This window comes from Gambusia affinis, linkage group LG20 (genome assembly GCF_019740435.1).
Source record: "Gambusia affinis linkage group LG20, SWU_Gaff_1.0, whole genome shotgun sequence".
Taxonomy (NCBI): Eukaryota; Metazoa; Chordata; class Actinopteri; order Cyprinodontiformes; family Poeciliidae; genus Gambusia; species Gambusia affinis.
In genome coordinates, this window is record NC_057887.1 from 21,112,003 (window position 1) to 21,133,901 (window position 21,899).

Here is a 21,899-nt window from a genome sequence, read left to right on the forward strand (position 1 = left end):
CATCTGCATATTGTCTGGAAACATCTTTAGCAGAAAATCACATGTTGCAGAAGTATAAAAATAGCAGATACATCAGTAAATAAATGGTAAAAGGTATCAATTCCCTAAATTCCCTACCACATTCTTTTCAGATATTTTGCTTTAAACTCTAAACATTTCTCTCTTTTTTCACTGTTACAATGAGAAGCAAGAAATTACTTCTAGAAAGAAACTCCTATATCAAAAGTAATTCACATTTCAAATTTGAGAAACAATGAGTTAATTATCTGAATAGTGTAACACGGGTACAGTACACGGATGGATCTGTGATGCTGCGGGCCGATTTCTCTTCAAAAACCCTGCTAATGCAGAGTGTAGCAGCATGGTTGGACGAAATTACTGAGTGTTTTTTATTCACCTTCGACCCTCTTCAACAGCCATCTCACTCCTCTGTGCTGTAGTTTAAACTACTGACAAGAGTGTTTTCTTTAAGCTGATGCTGTGATGCTATTGTCATGCTTGAAAAGAAAATCCCCCAAAACAATTTGGATTTGTTTAGAGTTGTTTAGCTTATTTGTATCTCTAAATTGAAAGTGACTTCCAGCATCAGAGGTTAAAACTAAATAATTGTCCCCTAGCAAAAAATGTCACAGTAATTTAAAACGCCTATCGTTTTAAATTAAAACAGCAGAAAGACTCCAAAATGAATCATTTGTGAAGAACAGTTGAACGTCTGTCCACACATTTGTGCAAATCTGAGTTCATTCATTCACCAGAGGCTGAAATCTGTCAGCAATGCCCACAAAAACAAAACATGTAATAAACTAAAATTTGTCGAAGGTCTACTGATGACAAGCAAAGACACTTCATGTCATATCATAGGAAAAGAGGCATTAAGGTTAAATAAGTTAGTTGGTTTCACCAGCAAACTTAATTATTGGATCAAATAAATAAATGTATAATGCTCATTTTGATAAAAATGTAGAGTTCAGTTTTATGGAATGCAATATTTCTAAATAGATTCACTCAAAAGCCAAGAAAATGAAATAATTAGGATAAGTGATCTTCTAATCAAATCAAATTTTATTTGTATAGCACATTTCAGCAGCAAGGCATTTCAAAGTGCTTTACACCAAATCGAACACAAAAACACAATGCAACATGGAATCAACAATAAAAACACAACATCAAGTCAGATTCCGTCAATAAATTTGCAATTGATTACGTTTCAAATACAACTCTAAACAAGTGGGTTTTTAGTTGAGATTTAAAGAAAGTCAGTGTTTCAGTTGTTTTACAATTTTCTGGAAGTTTGTTCCAGATTTGTGGTGCATAGATGCTGAATGCTGCTTCTCCTCGTTTGGTTCTGGTTCTGGGGATGCAGAGCAGAACCAGACCCAGAACCGGAGAGGTCTGGAAGGTTGATACAACAGCAGCAGATCGTTAATGTTTGTGGTGCTAAACCATTCAGATTTAATGTGAACGTAAAGCAGAAAAACCTCAAAACCATCCGATTCTGCCCCCTGGTGGTGAACATTTGTTCTGACGCATTCTCATAGTTGAGCTTTACACTGGAGGATTATTAGACTAACGAAGGTTAACGGTTTCTGCCCAAGTTCTTTTACAAATATTTTGTTTTTACCATTTAGACTATCAGCAGTTAACAGTCACAATAATGGTTATTAGCGTTTAGTTAACAGTCACACTAACTGTAAGTAGCATTTAGGCTAGCGGCAGTTAGCAGGCACCTTCATGTGAACACCTGGATTGCTCATTGTGTTGACGTTACCGCCATCTTGGATATGACAGACATCGAAGAAATGGCACATTCTCCTGGATAAATTTAAACTTGTGAATTTTATGTAATTTTAAATAAACAAATCCCCATGTTTTTACACGTTACATCCCACAGCGTTCTGCACTGTGTCCACTTATTGTCATTATGTATGTGAACAATTTACCTCCTGATATATTTCAATGTATGCTAATATTTTATTCTTGGTCATAGCAAAAGCAGAAGTTGTCGCAGGCATGTTGACGAATTTATGACAAAGATTACAAAACTAGCATGGATGTTTACAGCTGAATGCATCAAAAATAGTACAAATGTTATCCAGTTATAGCAGTTGGTCCATTTTGTCTTTCGGGAGAATGACTGACAGTGTATTTAAAATTTTGTTAGCATAATTGCATAAATCCTACTTTTAAAACAGAATTTAGGCAATTGTGCTAAGTCCTATTAGCATAATATGACTTAGACATTTATGCCACTAGGCTTACTATATGTAGGTTTATAGTTAGACTCAAATGTTAACCTCAAACTGTAAATTTGTACTTACCAAGCTCCTGCTCTCAAACGGATATTTAGCTGTGCATATCCATGTTTTAGCTATAAGTTGATTTGGTTCATCAAGAAATTCAAAACCCTTTTTAGTCTTTCTGAATAAAACTCAAGCCAGTGTTTATTTTTTTCTTTATTACTGTTTAGTAAATAATTAACATGTTCTAATTGACCACGCTGCTTTGCTACAGAGGAGAAAATCTTCAGGGTTTGGTACTGAACGGCGGTGATGTTGAAACATTTCATAGCAGATGCAGGACAAACTGAAACCATTTTTCCATTGGTGGTTGTTGGTGTGGCATGAAAAAAACTCCAGGTAGAAAAAGTGAAAAAAAAATAAAAAATTCTAGCACAATTTCTAAGTTCAGTAGTTGCTCTGGTTTTGATTCCTGTAGCCTCCTCGCTGGTAGCCGCCCTGCTTCTGCTGGTAGCCGCCTTTCTGATCTGTTAAAAGGTCAAAATGTAAAAATTACAATCAGCATTTAACTAATTACAGACAGAAAACCAGGAGCAGGCAACATGATATAAATATTTATATCTACCTCTCTGGTATGGCTGCTTCTGCTGATATCCGCCTTTCTGATCTGAAAATCCAAAACAAAGAAATTATTTTTTTCTGAAGGTACTTGCAGATGATTTCTGTATAGATATCAGACTGGTATGTTTCATTAAAATATTCTGCACTTTGTTTTGATAATAGTTTTGTAAAGATGTGTAATTTTAATTTTATAAATTTTTAGGTTGGTTTTAACAACTAAAAAAAGAAAAAACAAAAACAGACTAAAAGGTTTTTTAGCTAACTTGGGTACATTTACATTACATCATGTTGGTTAATGTGCACTGTCACTTGACAAATAAATAAATCTTAATTTGAAAATTTGAGATTTAGATTTTTCAGAAGACAACAGATGATGTTTTAGTAGCCCACGTTTACTTTCAACATGGTTCCCTTTGCAAAATGTTTTGGCACCCCTGCTCTAAACCAACTTTATAAATTAAAATCTAAAGTAAAAAGGATCCTAACTCTTAAAATATCAGCATATAAATACTTGCACTAAAAACTCCTTTAAAGTTAACTTCCATCCGGTTTTTCCGGATGATGTTCAAATATCATCCGGTTTTCCCAGATCTTTCTCAATCTAAGACAATTCTTTCATGTCAGGATTAGTTCCATATTTCCAGTCCAGCTCACCTCTGTTGAAGTATCCTCCGTAGACGCCCTGCTTCAGGTCGAAGATTCGCTCGTTGTTCTCCACCAGGCTGCCCAGTTTCTCTGCCAGCTGCAGAGCCATGTTCTGCAGGGAGGTGGGCTCTGTGCGGTGCATCACCACCGTCTGTGTGGGCTGGTCCAGCGACGCCTGTGGAGATCCGTGCAAAAAGCTCTTAACGCCTTTAGCGATTAACAGTTGAATTCATTGGTTCAATACTAAGATTTATTTTTTTTTTAAGCTTATAGGAAGACTTAAACGTACCATCAGTTCCTCATTGATGATCATTTTGCTGATAATACTGTGAACTGTTGGGATCTCCAGTTGAAACATCTCAGACAGAGTCTCCATGCTGCAGATCAGACAGAAACAATGAACATAAAAATAAACATTTAATATATATTTTTTGCAGATCTAAATGTCTTTGTCAGTTTTCAGATTAATCAGATTGCTTCCACAGACTGAACACAGAATTGTCCTTTTCTGCATGATTATAGGATTATAATGAATAAAAATCCCAGATATTTTTCATATCAAATCCAACTGTACATTTTTTCTTGCTTTCCTTTCTAGGAGTGCATTGTTGGGGGAAAAAAATATCCAGATTTTCCAAAAATGCAACCATCAGAAACAAAATATTTGATAAATGAATACAATACAGTTGATTTATCGCTCAGACCTGCAACGTAATGCCAGTGCTGGTAAACAGACGATGCGTTTACCTGATGGAGTCGTACACACTGCTGTAGGTGAACAGGTACGTCCTCAGGGATTCCTCCTGGATCTTCCTACAAAGGGTTTTATGAACATTAGGAGCAAAACTGGAGCCGCCATTCCATTAAGAGCATTTAATCAGATTAATCACACTATGATTTATCAATATGCCCGACTTTGTCAACAGCAACTAAGAGAAACTTATCCCACTACATTCATTCAAATGGTAGCAAACTTGTACTTGGGATAGATAAGATACAACAGATACAATTTATTTTAAAGATCCTGGTTGTGCCACCCCTTTCTGATGTCACCCTGGGTATCTGCCCACAACAAAAACCGCCACTGTGTCGAAAATGTTTTAATTTCTGAAAGCAGGGAACAGGAGGGAGGAGTTACCCGACGAGCATCTCTCTGACTCGCTGCGTCTCAGGAAACAGGTCCCACACTTTACTGTTCATCTTCTCATTGATGATGAACGAGTGGCAGGTGCGCCAGTCGCCCATCTTCATGGCCTTGCTGGCTGCCACCACGTGTTCCCTCATGCTCTCCGGAGGTCCTGCGGGTCAGAAAGGTTAAAGTTCATCCTCTCTGCTTCCAGAGTGAGATGAATCCCTGACGGAGGGAGTTTGGAGGATTGTTTGGTACCCAGCAGCGGCTGTCTCTCTCCCACTCGGAGCTGGTGGTGGAACTGCTTGCTGATCATCCTGCGGCGGGCGTCGAACTCGTGGGCCGCCATGTAGGGAATTTCCAGCAACATGGCCGACACCAGGTACACACACTCCAGCAGCTCCAGGTTGATGTGCATGTGGAAAGGAACCTGCAACCAAAAGGTGCCAGTTTGGAGTCACATCATAGCAAAAAAACACAAATATCACCAAGAATGTTTCTAGTACAAATTTAGTTGTTTAGATTGGCATTAAAAAAATAATTGTATTTTGTTTACATTTGTCTGCTGTGTGAATGTAGCCTAAGGTTCTTTTCACACCAAGTTTGATTCTGGACCAAAATTGCAACATTTGTTAAATTTTCAGCTGCTGAAATTTGCTTTCAAAGTCCAATGTGTCAAATGAACCAAAACCCGTGAAAGACCTGTTCCCCTCCTCGCCTGTGGGAGCGCTGTATTATGAACCACTGAAGAAAACGACACAAAAACATCTGAAGTAGACACTGAGTGCAACTTCCTTCTTCACAAAATGTCAACAAAAATGCAGCAGCGTCAGATTTTAGCAGTTGTAGGATTTCTAAAAGTAACTTTTCCTGCTAGCGCTAGACTCGCATGTTTGTTTTGGTTGAATTTACCCAGAATCCTCTGCACGTCATATTTTTGGAGCGGATTCCAGTTCGTTTGGCGTTCACATATGCATTCAAACTGCACCAGAGTTTTAAAACCAGACCAGGGTTTGTAGAAGGACCAATGTTTTATTTTTTTAGTCCGCATCAGTTTGATTAATTGTTCAAACTTTCTAGGGAACCGGACTGGAGTTGGATTAAAGTAAACAGTGCTGGTGTGAATTCGTCCTCCTCGTCTCCTACCTGTCTTCTCTTCTCAATCTTCTCCTGCTCGGCGTTCCTCTCCTGCATGTTCCTCATCAGCAGCCCCTGCCCCAGCAGCTCCTTGGCTCGGCCCGATGACTGGATGTCCAGCAGAGCATTGTGGGCGTCTTTAATCATCCCCTGTCTGAAGGCGCAGATGCCCAGCTGGACCATGGTTCTGTTGTACAGGATCTTCATGGGGAAAACGGAACAAAAAGCAGATTATTCCCGTTCTCCTCAGGCTGAGTTTCCGGTGCTCTTGAGGTGACCGACCTGCACGGGGGGGTCGGCGTGCTGGATGTTGTCCTGCAGGTGGCTCATGAGCATCAGGTCGCGGGCCTGGTACCAGCGAGAGTGCAGGGCGTGGTGGTAGATGTGGCACAGGATGGCGCAGGTCCGGATGCGGTCGGTGCGGTCCTTGGCGTAGATGAACTTGCAGAGGCGGTCCATGATGACGGCGCTGTCCTCGCCTTCGCTCTCCTCCTGGTCCTGCTCCGACTAAACAGAATTCAGAAAATAAGTTATTCTGCGCTGGGGGAGCCGCAGTTCTTCCCTCCACACACGACCTCGCCTCACCTTGGTTTCTCCCTGCAGGCCGAGGCTGCGGCGGTGGGCTTTGTAGTCGAACTTGTAGTAGGTGTGCATGATTCTCCGCAGGTAGACGCGGCAGATCTCCTCTGTGGATCCTTTGTTCTCCAGGTAGGAGAGCAGCCGATCGACGATGCCACAAACCCGACCTTCGTCTTTCAGGTTGTCCACGTACTCTGGACAAGCAGAGAGAAAGAAAGAGAAACAGAAACGTGAATTTACAAAGAAAAGTTACAGACACAGCAAAAATAATGTTGGCGTTTCGTACCTTGTGAATGAGGGTCGGTGTTCTGCATGATCTTGGTGAACTCTTCGTCCATCCTCTCCACCAGCGTCAGGACACACCCGCGCACCCTGAAAGGCTGATGGACACACACACACACACACGGACACACACACACACACACACAGAACGGTTCATGGATTCGTCACACTGAAAACTTTAGTGCAACTAAAGAAACTGAAGGTCACCCTGGTGGCAGGAAGGAAGAAAAAACAACAAAAAAACTGCGTATCCATTATAAATCTGAGCTAATCTGTGTTTATATTCCATCTAAGGTAAGAAAAAAAATCTCAATTGTATTTTCATTAAATATTTCATTATTATTGAACAACAACAGACTCTGGTATTTTCTTCCATCTTTTGGACGTAACTACCGCCGGCAGGTAATCTGCTGACAGCTCACGCAAATGACTTGTGTGGGGAAAAAATAAATAAGCAAAAAATTAATTTTACAACAATTTGAAAGGCTAATATATAGACACAAAAACGGAGGACATGATTAATTTTAGTAGATTTTAACAAATGCATGACAAAGTTCCAGTTATAGTTTTTATAGCTTTAATTATTTCCATTAGCAAAAATGTTTTCTCAATTTGTTGTTTTGTTTGTTTTAGTTAAAAATAATAACCTTAGTGATAAATAATTTTTTTCTACTGGTATTAATATCCGGTTGTTGATCACATGACTTGTTTAAAAACGTGAGTTTTGTCCTAAATCTTAGAGAAAGAGTGCAGGTCACCTGATCTGAGATGATCAGATTCTCGCTGTCCTCTGCGATGTTTTCCCCGATGAAGATGTTGTTGTGTTCAAACAGGATGTCCAGCAGCTCGTCGATACAATCCAGGCATTTCTTCCACATGTCGGCCTGCGGAGCAACATGACGACAAAAAAAACATCCTGAACCTCAAACTCACCAGAACTCTGGAAGAATCTGATCCATTTAACCTCACAGATCATTTTAAAATGCTTTCTTTACGTTTCGGTAACGTCAGATCATTTAGAAAGCAGAGGCTCACCTTCATGAAGGCTGCCAGGTTGGGGTTGTAATCGTACAGAGAGGCGATGATGTTGAACTTGATCTTGACCAGGATGCCTTGGCCCAGATTGTTCTCAGCAGCGATGGCTGCCAGAGCGTGGAGCAACTCGATCTGAGCCGCCCTGTCCGAGGAAAGAACCACTCATCATCGCTTTAGTGTACCAAACAGACCAACATCAATCTGAGCTGTTCATCTGCTCACTACGGTGGTGACACAATATCATAAATCTATTGGAACTCCAGTTAGTAGAAAACAAACTGTGAAGGAGCTCAATCAGGTTTTTACTGCGGTAAACAAGATGGAAACTAAAGAAACTCTCTTGTTTCAAAGAAAAGGTTTGTTACAGCCGTTTCCTCCTACCTGTCTGTTCCCTTTTTGCCTCTTGCTTGCAGGATCTCATTGAGCTTCTTCACCACCACAGGAACGTTGATCTCTGTGCCTTTGGCAAACATCTTTGGTTTCTCCTGGACGACAAAAAGCAGCAGAATGACGTTTAGCGGGAGAGCTCAGTTATATTTGCTTTGTTTTAGAGACACGTCTCCTAAATGTGATCCATTATGCTTCCTTCCTTTAACAGGTTAGGATTAGTCTATGTTCATTACATTCTTTTGCACAAAATCATTCTCAGATTATTAGACTTTAGTCTGGTCGGTTCTGCCTGTTTGAACAGAATCAGCTGTTCTAGAGTCTCTGTCACTATAAATCCAGCTAAGCTGCTGCTGGCCAGGCAACAACTCAACGTTTACACACACACTTGAAAATGGCTGATGCACAATTATACAACCGTGCATCTTTGAAAAGCATAAGTGGAGCCTCCTGCACAACCAGTAAGAATCCAGCAAGTGGTTTCTGGATTGTAAGACAACAACATAAAAAGCATAAAACCAGCTGACAAAACGTGCTGGAGCTCAGCTTGGGTTGCTAAGTAACGAGTTATGCTCAGATGTGGTTGCTAGGTAACGGCATAGTGCCTGCTGATTTGTTATGCAACATTAAAGAGGTTTTTGAAATGGCTCATTTTCCAGACACCAAATTCACATTAACTTACTGCCTAAAAATGTGCAGGATGTGTGTTTTGATTTTTTAAAAGGATAAAAACATACAAAATGTGAATTTCTACCTTGACCATCGGGACGCCTCCTTTAACCTCCACCCAGTCGTCTTCGTCTCCTAGCCCCTCCTGCAGATCCCCAGGTCGCTCTTTCTTCTGCTTCTTCTTCTTCTCTCCCTTCTTGATGCCGGTTTTGTCGGTGCCGGCCCTGAGGACGGTAAACGTTCCCGTTAGTGACCCGTTTGGCTGCGGAGCGATTTGGGTCGGTCGACCGTCGGACTCCAGATTTACTTCTTGAGGAAAACGGTGGCCAGAGATTTGCTCTTCCCTTCCTCGTCATCCGAGCTCTCGCTGCCGCTCTCCTCAGTCTCTCCGCCCCAGTCTTCATCATCGTCGTCGTCTTCATCACTAGAAGTCGACTCATCCTGTTGAAACATTTGCAATTTATTTGGAGACTTTTCTCAAAGGAAATTCAATAACTTTTTTTAAAGTAAGTTTCAAACTTTTCTACTTTGGAGATAAAAGCAATACAAAAAAATCTTTAAAAAAAAAACTATTTCAATTCACTATTATATGATATTATTTATTAAAGCTCTTAATTATGTCATGATAGTATTTGACGTTCTGGGTAAATTAAAAGAGAACAAAATTTTATATTTTAAAATGCGTCTCCCTGGTTTGAGAACAAAACATTAATTTTAAAAAATTGCCCAATTTTAGAAACATTTATTAACATATAAAATAGTATCTAACCTTTATTTCAAAAGATAAATAGGTCATTAGGAATAATAAATACTAATTACATTGAAACAATCCAAACAAATCGTGTTAAGGTAATAAATATTAAAACATTATATAAAGAAAGTTACAACCTCTAAAAAATGTTCTTGGTAACTTTTCTGGAATTAAGCAAACAGAAATTATTTTGGTAAATCTAACTGACCTAAAAACAACAAAACTTTAGTCTGATTTAACTTCAGCTGTAAATTACATTTTCCAAATTTAAGCTTTTAATCAAACCTTAGATTGATTTTACTGCCAAACTGTGCAGTTTGAATATCAAGGACTTTATGCAGAAATCAACCTTGGAAACACCTGATTAAAATCCAGACATTTTCAAGGATTTGAAGCGGTCAAACAACTCGAAGTCTCTCACCCCAGAGCCCTTGGCAGACTTCAGAAATTTGCTCGCGTCTGAGGGGCCTTCAGGTTTTTTCTTCAGGAAGGATTTTGCCGACACTTCCTCCCCCGCGTCGTCGTCGCTCTCAGACGAGGAGCCTGGAGAAAAAAAATAAATAAATTGTTTTTGAGATGATCTTAACACTTGTAATTATGCCTGACATGATAAATTTTATTGGATGGAGAAATTGTTGTAATAAATGATAGTTTTGTTGTTTTGAGACCAGTTTCAAGTGATATAATAATATATTAATGCTAGAACATATTCTCAAAGATCACTAAATCTTAAATTCTAGTGAATGTTTGACACTGGAACTGGAAGACATTTTAAAAATCCAACATAAATAAAGAATATAACAAATCAAATGAATCATGAAGTCTGTGTAAACTAAACTGTCCTTCAATAAAAAGGCTAGTTGAGACCAAAGCACCAGACTGAAAACTTTTGCCATCCAGTTTTTGGTAGAAAAAGAAAAAATATTAAGCTAATTTTATTTAATTGATTTATTATGACAGGCCTATCTGTAATCCTCAAAAGTGCTAATATTTTTCACTACGAATCTAATATAATGGATAATCTGTAGCTTTTCCACAATCTTGGTTGTTTCTTGAGAAGATGACAGAAACATTTACCAGAATCCTCCTGCTCCTTCTCCTCCTCTTCATCTGCAGACTCCTGTGGATTCTAAAAAGTGAACAAAATACTTTTATTCCTGTTCAGTTGTTTCTTTTTTACCCAACCATTGTTGTTTTTATTTCCACCTTACCTCCTTGTAAGCAGCAATTTCAGTTTCAAAGTCTCTGTTGTATTTGCGGATCTTCTGGCGCAGGGTGCTCAGGGCCTTCGCATTGTTTTTGTTCATCTTCTTCTTGCCCTCTTTGTCCTCCCAGAGCTTCAAGGAAGAGAAGAAACATTGTTTATTTAATGAAGGAAACGTCTAACGGTTGTTTGGTATTAACGGAGACAGCCGACCTGGTTGAGGTAATCCTCCAGGTCAGCCAGCAGGCGGATGTAGAATTGAGGAACTCCTTCTTTGTCCACTATGTTCTTGCTTTTCAGGAAGGCTCGACACAGCTGCTCAAACTCCTCCAGACATTTGGACATGTCACGGATCTTCATGGCGTTGCGGATTGTCTTTATGAAGTTGGTTAACTCTTCAAACCTGAAGTTTAAATGGAAATATTTCTTTATGATGAGCTTGGTGGACGATTTCTGCCATTTTGAGGCTGTTTAAAAGCACAGCACACCCACCTTTTGTCTTTGGCGCTACGCACCACTCTTTTAGTATCCTCCTCATCGTCACTAAGCAGCAGCGACCTGTAAAAGAAGCATCATTGTGTGAGACCTCAACAGATGGATTTGGTGCGATGACAAACTGGAGAGATGCACTGACTGCTTGAAGGTCCCCCCGGGCGCTTTAGGGGTGATTTCATCGGCGGATGATGACTCCTCTGACTCGCTGTCAGACCCGGTGGCGAAGAAACGAGACATCACTGAAGGGAGCTGTCAATCTGAAACGATACGCATTACACATCAGAGAGGTCAGTGGATGCACTGATCAGTCAATATCTATATTTTTAAATTATTTTATGTTGCCTAGACGACACAAAATTTAAGCCGACGTTCCACTTATATCTAGGCCTGTCACAATAACAACTGGACTATAAACTGCCCTAGAAGTTATTGTGATAAATGATAGTATTGTTGCTTTGAGACTATTTTCAAGTAATATAATGATATAATTTGGCCTGTTACGATAGCAAATTTTGCTGAACGATTAATTGTCTCAAAAAACTATTGTGATAGACGATAGTATTGTTTGAAGACCTTTTTACACTGATTTAATGGAAATGACGTAATAATGCATGTGATTTCCCGCCAAAGATAGATACACTTTATTTTAAAAAGAACACCCAACACTGCAACTGATAAACAAAATAAACAAAACAACCAAAAATAAAAATAAAATTGATTCTCTGTCTCCATTAGCAAAAATGTACTTGAATAAAAACGAAATAACATAAAGCCAAAGTGTAAATAAATACTGCATTCAACCAAAAGAGTGCAGATTATAAAGTCTGTTTACCATATTGCCCTTCAGTAATCATTAGATTTAAATAGAGAAGATGGAACATCGACTACCTGATGCAATAGTTCACACTGCACGTTAGTTCACACCTACATTTTCCCCTTATGACAATCTTAGAACTTTGATCGTACTAAGATTGTCTCTTGTTATCATCCTGTAGTGTGTGGTGTGTTACTGTAGATGTTGTGGCCCCTCCGATCTAAATCAGGGGTTTTCCTGCAGCCTGTTGAATGTGACAGGTGGCCAATCAGAAAGCGCAGATTTTCCTCCTGCTTTCTGAGGGGAAGTTACAGAGGGGAATCCCAAACAGCTGATGCAACCCAAAGTCCAGCGGACATTGGAGATGATATGTGGAAACAACATTAATGCTTATAAAACATTTCGTACAAAGAATACAGAAATGACGAGGGGAGGAGTTGGAGCGAAATCGCTATGTTGATGAACCCGGTAACTTTTCCGCTGTTCTTCGTTAACGTGACATAAAAAGGTTCTAATGATTTTCATTCAGTCAGGACGTTACGCTGACACTAGAGCCACATGCGTTGCAGGTAGATTGTAGTAAAGAATTGATTAATGCCTGGTTTTAAAATTAGTTAACTGGACTTGTAGCCAGCCATCGGAACCGTTATACCTAGGATTTCTGTCGGCTAATGTGTGATCTCAGATTTTGAAAATGGGCCGACAATCGACCGACAGCACTAAGATGATGTAATGTGCGCTGGGCATTACTCTAAGGAAATGAGGAAGGGAGGATCAGTGGAGAGCACCGGAGTTGAGCCTTTTTCATTTAGCGTCATCAACAGAAAGAGAAAAAGGCTGGAAGAGACGATAACGGCGATAATTAAAATGACGTAGATGGTTTTAATTTATCGTACGATTAATCGATTTCTCGTTTATCGCGACAATAATAATGGAGGAACATATTCTCAAAGATCAATAAACTTTGAATTCTAATGAATGTTTAACACAGGAACTGGAAGATATTTTAAATATCCAAAATAAACAAACAAAACAAATAAAATGACTTATGAAGCCTCTAAACAAAATTGTCTTTCAAAATGAAAAAGTTCCTCTACTCCGCAGAAAAAAAAGCAAAATGTACTTTTGAAAGCAAAGCGTTAAATTATTCATTCACCCTTATTTATGTTTCTACTTATACTTGCTAAAAGTTACAAATAAACAGTGAATATCCTCTGCTGAAAAACTGTAATATTGATGACTGATTTTTTCAAATTTATAAGGGGGTGAGTTATTCTTTAATCAGGACAAAAGAGGATAATTTTTATTTCCGCCAAAGACGATAATTTAAAAAGTAATCCAAACTGTACAGTGAATCAGTAAAGTGCTAGTCAAACTGTCAAATGGACTTTTTATATTACTTATTTTAATTCTCATTTATATAAGAGTTTTATACCATAGAGCAACCTGACTCAAATAAAACATCTCACACGGAATCATTCAGGCGTTAAAAAACAACTAATCTTACCGTTATTAACTTTGTCAAGCCTTTGACAATATCAGAAACCGACTATCTGTAGTTTGAAACTCAATCTGTACGTCCGTTATGCAGCCTAGCTTTATAGCCATAAATTGTCCTTTTATAAACGCAAAATGATAAATTTTTAGAATAAATTACTATTTCCAGACGTCAGTGAAACGGGACCTGCGTTAGCAACTAGCTATCTACATGCTACCTGTCAGTAATGCAACGTACTCTTTAACATATGGAGTAGAATAAGCAAATTTATCCAAACGTGGATTGTATTTTCGCTTAAGATGTATGCGTCATCACAAACAACATCTTGTAAATGAATACCACAATTAAATACCAAGCAAAGAGCATTTTACTGATACTGAAGCTCGCCGTTAATGTGGCGCGGCTAGCAAGCTAATGCGACGGTGAAAATGTTAGGCCTTACGAGTTTCCAGTGAATCAACAGCATCCTTTCAAGCTAGCAAAATACATGATTATTATTGCATTCATGATCGAACTTACTTATGTCGTTCTGGAAATGTTGTTATCGTGTGTTTGTTCTCGTTGAAAGGTTAAAAAATCCAGGTTTGCTGAAAGTAGGGCCACGGAAAACGTGTGCGGCAACCTCGCCGGGTGCTTTGCGTCGGGAAAAGGGAGCCTACTGTAGATCTACACAAGATGGGGATGGTGCAACTGCAGATCTACATTCTCACCGACAGTGGGCTTTTCTGGGTTATACTGCCACCAAGTGGTAAAAGTTTTTATCAGTTTAGCAAACGAGAGTAAAACACGGAAAGAAAATGTCATCTCCACAATGAACAGTTTGGAACTAGTTATATTTACTTGAGTAACGTTTTTGGGAAACTTTCCTCTTAGGGGTATTATTACTTTGACTTGGTTAATTTTTTTTATGAGGTATCGATAATCTTACCTGTAGTAACAATTCTCTACCTGCTGTAATAAACAAGCTTGTTTTAACCATAATTTCACCTCACACAAACACACACCTTTAGCTAGTTTTTAAAGTTTGATATAGAGGCAAACTGATTTGGAAAAAATCTTTTTTCTAGATTTTAATTTTGTAATTAATATTAATTATTTTCCAAATTTCCACATTTTGATCTGTTGATTATGTAATTTTTAAATATTAAATAGTTGTTTAATCAGTTACTTAAGTAGCTTGTAACCAACTACTTTACTCATGAGTAATTTCTTGTACAGCTACTTTTTACTTTTACTTGAGTAAAAATATATTGGATGTAGTGTTACTCTTAATTCAAAGTAGTTTTTGGGTACTCCTCCCATCCCTGGTTACTGTAATGATCTGCATGTAAATGAGTGATAAGCAAAGAGAATCTGCTTTCAGCTTAGTGACAAAGAAGAAGTAAAGAAATATAAGGGAGTTTGAATTGAAATTAGTTTATTTGCATAGAACAAAAATCACAAAAGTGGTTTCTTCCATCCTGGCATTCGTGTAGCTTTTATACATTCCCATCTTTCATTCCTCAGAGACAACATGGGAGACATTTTGAAAGCTTTTGTCAATCCGACTGAAGGATATTTTTGCAGGCATTTGGTCGATGCAGTAAAACAATCGATTCACTACAGGATAACAAGGTTCTTCATGATTCATTCCCAGCTGTTTCTGAACTTATATTAAGGAAAGTGCAGGTAATTTTACCCCAGATACAGTATTAAAGTGATTGTACAAGTTTGGTGTAAAAGCCATGGGCGTTTCTCAGCATTGCAAAAAAATAAAAAATAAAATAAAAAATAATAATATCAAAAACTCAGCAGTATCAAAACAACAAGAGTAGAAAGCAGCATCAACATGATGACAAAGGTAATAGCAGCAGAGTGAAATTATTAAAAAAACAATGTGAATATTTAGGTCATTTTCATACATTTCATTTCTAAGGTAGATTTTAGCTATAAATTATATTACTAATCCAAATTAGTTAGGAATAAACTTTCAATTGTTAATATATTGTAGAGCTGGAAAAGCCAACAAAATTTTGAAGAATGAAACTAAATATTTAAGTGAATTGCTTATTTGAAAACATTTTTAAACAAAAAATATCCAGTGTAGGTAAAATATTCCTGTACTTTGTGCAAGCTGCTAGAATTTAAGTATTTATAGTTACAGTTTTTAGAAACAATCGGTCACTTCCTGACGATGATTCATTACAGGCAGACTGAGCTTTCAAGGGTCCCGGTTTGCTAGGTCTCCAAGCTAATCCCTTCACACTGGTTAATTCACTTTATACACCTCAAAACTCCTTCTTTAAATTAAATTTAACAATCATAAAAACATAAATAAAACGTAATTTTTCAATTATTTCAAACATTCATGCTGTAATCCTCTTCCTCAGTTTCTCAGGACAGCAAGGAGTGAAAACAGAACAACAGTTTTTTAAAAGGCACCATCAATGTCCAACTAAGCATTTCTGAAAGTGGATAATCTGTTTTTTTCCCATTTCCCGTCACAGCTCAGCGCCCTCTGGTGGAGGGATACGTTAACACTGGGGAGATTCTGACTGAGCTGATCACAAATTAAGTGATTCTGGTTTCTGCTTCAAACATCTGAACTCATCTTTGAATCCTGAGGAAAATAAAATCAGTGGTGTGGGTTTTTTGTAGTTTTCGTGGCACATTTCCTCACATGCAGAAGCTTTGATTTATTTAATATATTAGAGCAATAATATGCATTTACTATTTTTAAATTGTATATATTTTTATAGACTTCAGATTTGCTACCACCTAAGCACTGATTTAAGGCACCGAAAATAAAGATAGAATAGAAACATGTGTTTTTAGTGAGATAAAGTGTAAAGCTGCTCAGCGCAGTGCTCCAGACGATCCCGGTACTCCAACTTGGAGTAGTTGCGTTCAGGAACCCCTTTGGTGCCGTAGAGAAGACCCCAGCAGCAGCAGGCAATCACCGCTGTGCTGTCGTTGTCACCTGGATAAAGCCAAAAAGGTATAACGCCATAAAAACATATTTAAATCATCCTCATGTCTTCATATGAAATAATGTAAAATCTGACAGTGTTAGAGGCAGAAACATGCAATAAAATTGGATGAATCAACCCCACTGATTCCAGATTCCACCAGTTTCAACATGGCCAAAATCAGTTTTGTCCATGTTCAAACAGCCATATGTGTTCAAGTTTCAAACCTCCAATCCAAAATGTCTCCCTCATCTAATAAAGTCAACTCAACAACTAAGGAAAGAGTGAAACAATAGTCTGCTACAACGGAATAGAGGTTTAAATTCTGTTTAATTCATCCCTTTAAAGCTGGTATTGGTACACAAAAGAGACGTTTCTTGTTTGAACCACTGACCTCCATGGAAAGCAGCTCTGTTCATCAGCTCCTCCCAGTCTGAACCGGCTCCCAGTAAGGCATCCAGTGCTATCATGGGAGCATCATGGCCACAGGATCCCCCCCAGCCAGACAGACTGAAGCTCTTATAGGCCTCATCCCTCTCAGCCACACCGTAGGGGTCGGGCCAGGTCACCGGCCCCTTTCCATCAGAGATTCCCCGCAGATCCAGGTACCTGAGGTCAGAGGGGAAAGCTTACTGATGTTTACAACCCAATTAAAAATCAATTATATCCAAAGTTGGGATGCAAATTATGGATTCATGAATTAATCTGAAATGGATTAATTTTATCTACATCAAGCGCAGCCATTTTTTCTTGTAGTATTTTCTCTACTACAAAGTTCGACCATTTTTCCAAAACATGAATGGCTCAATTTTTCATAATACACAGATGGTTTTTTTTAAAAGAAGCATATCATTATAGTTTAGTAATTTTGTCAGCTTTATTCCGTACAGACCAAAGAAACAGAAAATTAAACTTAAACATATTTATAAAACGTAACAAAACAGGGACCTCTTAGGTTGTTGAACAAAAAAAAATTTAAATGTTAAAAGAATAAAATATTTGAAACATTTAATGCCCCATAAAGCGAGACATTTCAATGACTTTTTCCATCATGTTACAATTTGTCTGCGTCATACCTTAATCTTTTTTGTCATTATATGCCTTAGCAGCAAAATAATTTAACGAGACTTTGCGGTTGTTCCGTTGTGCACCTCGGCTTAATAAGAGCCATTAAAGTGAAACTTGAGAAGTTTGTCCGGTTTTTATATTTCAAAACAACTCAAGAAGCCTGTCAAGAGTTTATATTTCATAAACGAACCGAATAAAGTGCATTTTACATCCCACATCGGACTCTGTTCGGACCGTTTCTCTACTGTCCTAGTATGCCTCCGCCATCTTGTCCCCGCTAGCTCCGCTTAAAGACGACCAGCGGCGCCCTCTGTTGGATGGCGGCAAAACTACAACACTGATATAACGTCTAAATGAACGTTATTAGTCGAATGGAACCAGTTTTAATATAGTCGTAATTGAATCTAAAATCAGCACAGCCTCACAACAATAGAAAACTGAATTCAGCAGCTTGTACCGCTTCCAGTGCTTAGAGAAGGAGTCCCAATCCTTCAAATTCTCCTCCACAGCGAAGCCGCTGTCTGTAATAACCTTCTTGGCTATGGGACAGGCCTCTTCCAGCAGACCCACACCCCAGGATTCAAGCGGCCGCCGCTGGATGGCGTAGGAGGCGAAAAGCGCCGACGCAACGGATCCCAGAAAACCAATTGGGTGATGGTGAGTCATCCTGCCCGTCTCCACGGCAACAAGCACCAGAGAAGACAGCTGGTCAGGGTTTGGATACCTGGAGAGTAAAATAAACCAGAAAACAGAAATCCAAGCTTTTTCAAGGATAGCAAATCACCTTTCTTGTACAATTCTGCTTAAATTCTGACATAAAACCTGGAATATTTAGTCAAAACCAGACATCCACTTGCTTAATTATCCCTTGTGGGAAGACTTTAGATACCCAAACTCTTCAAAGATTAAGTGCAGAAGTCCCAGAGATTTGTCTTACCTCAGGCCGATGCACATGGCCCTCATGGCCGCTCCACAGCCGGCACCCCGGTTGTTATATGGCACTCTGTAGCCTCCTTCCTCTCCAGGCTTCAGCCTGTTAACATCTAAGAGTATATTCAGTTCTAAATATCTCTCCTACAAGAGGACATGATATAATTTCATAATTAAAACCTACTATAACTAGTGGTACTTCCAGGAGCCCTTCCACTCATGTCTTTCATCCCCTTCACATAACAGAAAGCCACTTCATGTAGAAGCTTCTCCTCGGTCTTTCCTGCAAGGAACACAAACGTTTGCTCAATTTGAAGTCAGTAGAGGTGACCTATTATGCTTAGGATAGGTCTGTGAGCTATGCAAAACAAGTTCACTACATTTTTTACACAAAATCATTCGTAGATAATTCGATTTTAGTCTCCTCACTTCTGCCTATTTTAAGTTCCTTTCAGAATGAACTGATCTAATTCCTCTTGTCACGATAAATCCAAAAAAGCTGATGTTGGCCAGGCCGCCAAACTCAACGTTTACATTCACATGTGAAAATGCGAATGTAAACGCATTTAGATTCGCATGTGAAAATGCGAATGTAAACGCATTTAGATTTGCATCTGGCTGCACAGATGTGCAGCCATACAGATATGCAGCCATACAACTGTACGTCCTTGAAAAGCAGAAGTAGAGCCTCCTAAACAACCAACAAGAATGCAGCAAGTGATTTCTAGATGATAAGCCAACAACAAAACAATTGTCTTTTCCATCAGCCATACAGCTGTAAAATCAGCTAATCAAATGTGCTGGAGCTCAGTTTGGGTTGCTAGGTGATGACCAGAACTCTGTGGGGGTTGCTAGGTAACGGTGCAGTGGAAGTCAAATATGACATTCCATTCGGCCAATTTCTGAAATGACTCATTTTCCAGACACCAAAAACATTAACTTATTACAAAAAAGCAGCTAGGTATTTTAAAAAAAGTATAAACACATACAAAAGGTGAATTTTGCATGATAGGTTCCCTTTAAAAATATTTCATTATCTGCACACAAAGTCAACACTGTCAGAGAAAAGGTGATTTCCAGAATCCATTGTTCTGTTATACAGAGGGTTAACAGGGCAGAACATCAAGTCAAGGCAAAGGTTACATTAGATTTAGCTGAAGATCTAGAAGAAGGTGAGGTGCAGTCAGTCAGCAAAACCACATATATGACTGGGTTTTCTGATAACTCACCGGTTATCAGAGCTTCAGCTGTTGCAAGATGCAGGACTGTGTCGTCGCTCACCGGCCATCCAGGAAGCTGGACAGTGATTTTTTTCAACCCACCAAGCTTCTGCAGCTCCTAAAGATGAGAAAAATAATTAAAAGAACCTGTCATCTACTTCCTGAGGTATTTTCTAATTCATTTGGCACAAATCAAAACTAAACTTAATGTATTTTTCTGAATTTTCCAGGTTTACATCCAGTATGGATGTCAAGGTTTCTGGTTGGGAACCTCAGGATCTCAGCTGTGCTTTTCATAAGTCGAACCCTGACCATCCTCTTCATGAGACTGTCTTGGGAAAGCACAGCGTCTTCAGTCAGAAGCTTCTTCAGATTCAGTGTAGTACAGACTACTGCAGGACAAAGAACCTTTGAAGAACCTAAATTAATGAGTTACAACAACATTTTATTTCCTTTTGGGATTAATAAAGTATTTTTGAATTTTGAATTGATGGAACTCTTTTGGTCATGAGTGTGAAAATGTCAGAATTTTCCAAGTCTCTTTCTAGAAAATTGCTGAGATTAATCTGAACATTTTAGAGTATTTCAATCTAATTTTCAACTTTTGGAGGTCAGAAGTTTCTCTATTTTTTTAAATTAAAATTTCTGAAATGAATCTCAGAATTTTGAGTACTTAGTGGAGATTTACTCTTTTTCCTGATATACCGTCGTGCACGTAGCTCCTCAAAATCAACCACCCCCTTTCCTCTATCATGCTACAGGTTTTCTGTCGTTACAACCTCGCCTTCGTAGCACCTCAGTACATTTTGAAGCTGGCGTTGCATCGTCATGCAGATCGACTGAATGAGGCTATTAATGTGGTTCCTTAAGGAGTTTGTCGGTATTTATATTTAAAAACAGAACCACATAAAGTATGCAATGCTTCCCAAACCGAACTCCCTCCCGGTATGGCCGTCGTTTTTGATTGTGCATCAATGGCTCCGCTCAATTAAGGATGCCCAGCGGCGCCCTCTGCTGGATGGCGGCCAAACTACAACACTAAAAGCAGGCGTAAGAGGACGTTGAAAGTAATTCTAACCTAAAAAGAAAAAGGGATTAATCTACTATTAACTGAAAGTTGATTAATTGTTTGCATCCGTACCTAAAACTATTAGGCATTTGGTTATAATGGTTCATAAGTACCCAGTCCCGTGTTACAAAGGTTTTAAGAGCACCGACCTGGTGGATATCTAGTCCAACATAATTAAACTCCCAGGTCCCGCCCCTGTAGCCCAGAGCATCACCGGCACCGCTGAGGACCATGCCTGCCTTATAATGCTCCACTGTAGCAGGTTCAAGTCTGCAGACACAAAAAGATGAAACATTCCAGGTTATATTTCAGGTGGGTTGCTGGAACATAAATGCGATACGTGACACCAGAGGAGCACAATTATTCAGGACTGTTTCTCACTTTACATAGATTTTCACAGAGGAGGTCCAGCATTGAAACTCTTACCTCGCCAGTTTCTAAATCCGCCAATCGGTTCATTGACGTTTTTAAAAGTAAATTTATTCAAAATTTTCTGCATTTCCAACATAGGATTTAAAATAAATCTGCAACAAGTCACCATATGTTTCACTTTTCCGCACGATAGCGTCTTCTATGAATATATTGACAGTCCAATCAGTTAAAATCAAGGTACAACATATTGTTGTCGCAATATTTACACTTTTAGACTCCGACCCCTGAGGCCGTTATTAAAACCAGTCATATTGTATTTAGTCGATCTAAATGCAACACCTTTTAAAAGATAGTATTTTTCTTTAAACCACGCTTTATTTGGGATGTATTCACATCGGAGGATTATGTTAACTATTAAAAACATTCACTCTGCGGTCATATTTCCTCACTAAAGAGAAAACTCACCTGTCCATTGCAGAAACCAGTTTCTTAACATGAGATCAGAATCAAAACTTCTTCCTTCCTCGAGTTTCTTCTTCGGAGATTTATTTTTGTAGTTGACAACGATGTGGTGCATTACCGCCACCAACTGGTTGGGAGTTCGGACAAGAATGATGCTTGTACCAAATAAACGAAATAAAAAAATAAATAAAATGCAACCCTCATAACATTTAATGTAAATACATTTGCTTTAGAAACTAAAATTCAATCAAAAATGTTAAAATCTGCCATAGAACATGATCTATTCAGATTTTAAGGAAACTCAATTAAAGTACTATATACTGTTGTTGATTTTGAAGAGGTTCAAA

General features: G+C 38.7%; 2 protein-coding genes across 2 annotated transcripts; both read right to left on the reverse strand.

Annotated features, from left to right (window-relative positions):
• Positions 1–2,440: 2,440 nt before the first annotated feature.
• Positions 2,441–14,185, reverse strand: eif3c (eukaryotic translation initiation factor 3, subunit C). The gene is made up of 23 exons (XM_044103330.1): positions 14,003–14,185; positions 11,311–11,428; positions 11,169–11,234; positions 10,890–11,079; positions 10,684–10,809; positions 10,550–10,601; positions 9,894–10,015; positions 9,029–9,162; positions 8,807–8,945; positions 8,047–8,150; positions 7,666–7,807; positions 7,389–7,514; positions 6,635–6,728; positions 6,355–6,542; positions 6,052–6,276; positions 5,779–5,970; positions 4,891–5,062; positions 4,642–4,801; positions 4,251–4,316; positions 3,793–3,880; positions 3,513–3,678; positions 2,863–2,904; positions 2,441–2,764 (listed from the first exon to the last, which is right to left on the reverse strand). Exons 2-23 carry the CDS (start codon positions 11,406–11,408, stop codon positions 2,685–2,687), a joined length of 2,772 nt encoding a protein of 923 aa, XP_043959265.1. The 5' UTR covers positions 11,409–11,428; positions 14,003–14,185; the 3' UTR covers positions 2,441–2,684.
• A 694-nt stretch (positions 14,186–14,879) lies between these two features.
• LOC122823567 (protein ADP-ribosylarginine hydrolase-like) lies at positions 14,880–21,644 on the reverse strand. Its single transcript, XM_044103334.1, has 8 exons — positions 21,556–21,644; positions 20,868–20,988; positions 19,659–19,767; positions 18,614–18,712; positions 18,437–18,542; positions 17,957–18,223; positions 16,826–17,040; positions 14,880–16,442 (listed from the first exon to the last, which is right to left on the reverse strand). The coding sequence occupies exons 1-8, from the start codon at positions 21,561–21,563 to the stop codon at positions 16,294–16,296; spliced, it is 1,074 nt and encodes a 357-aa protein (XP_043959269.1). The 5' UTR covers positions 21,564–21,644; the 3' UTR covers positions 14,880–16,293.
• Positions 21,645–21,899: the final 255 nt, after the last annotated feature.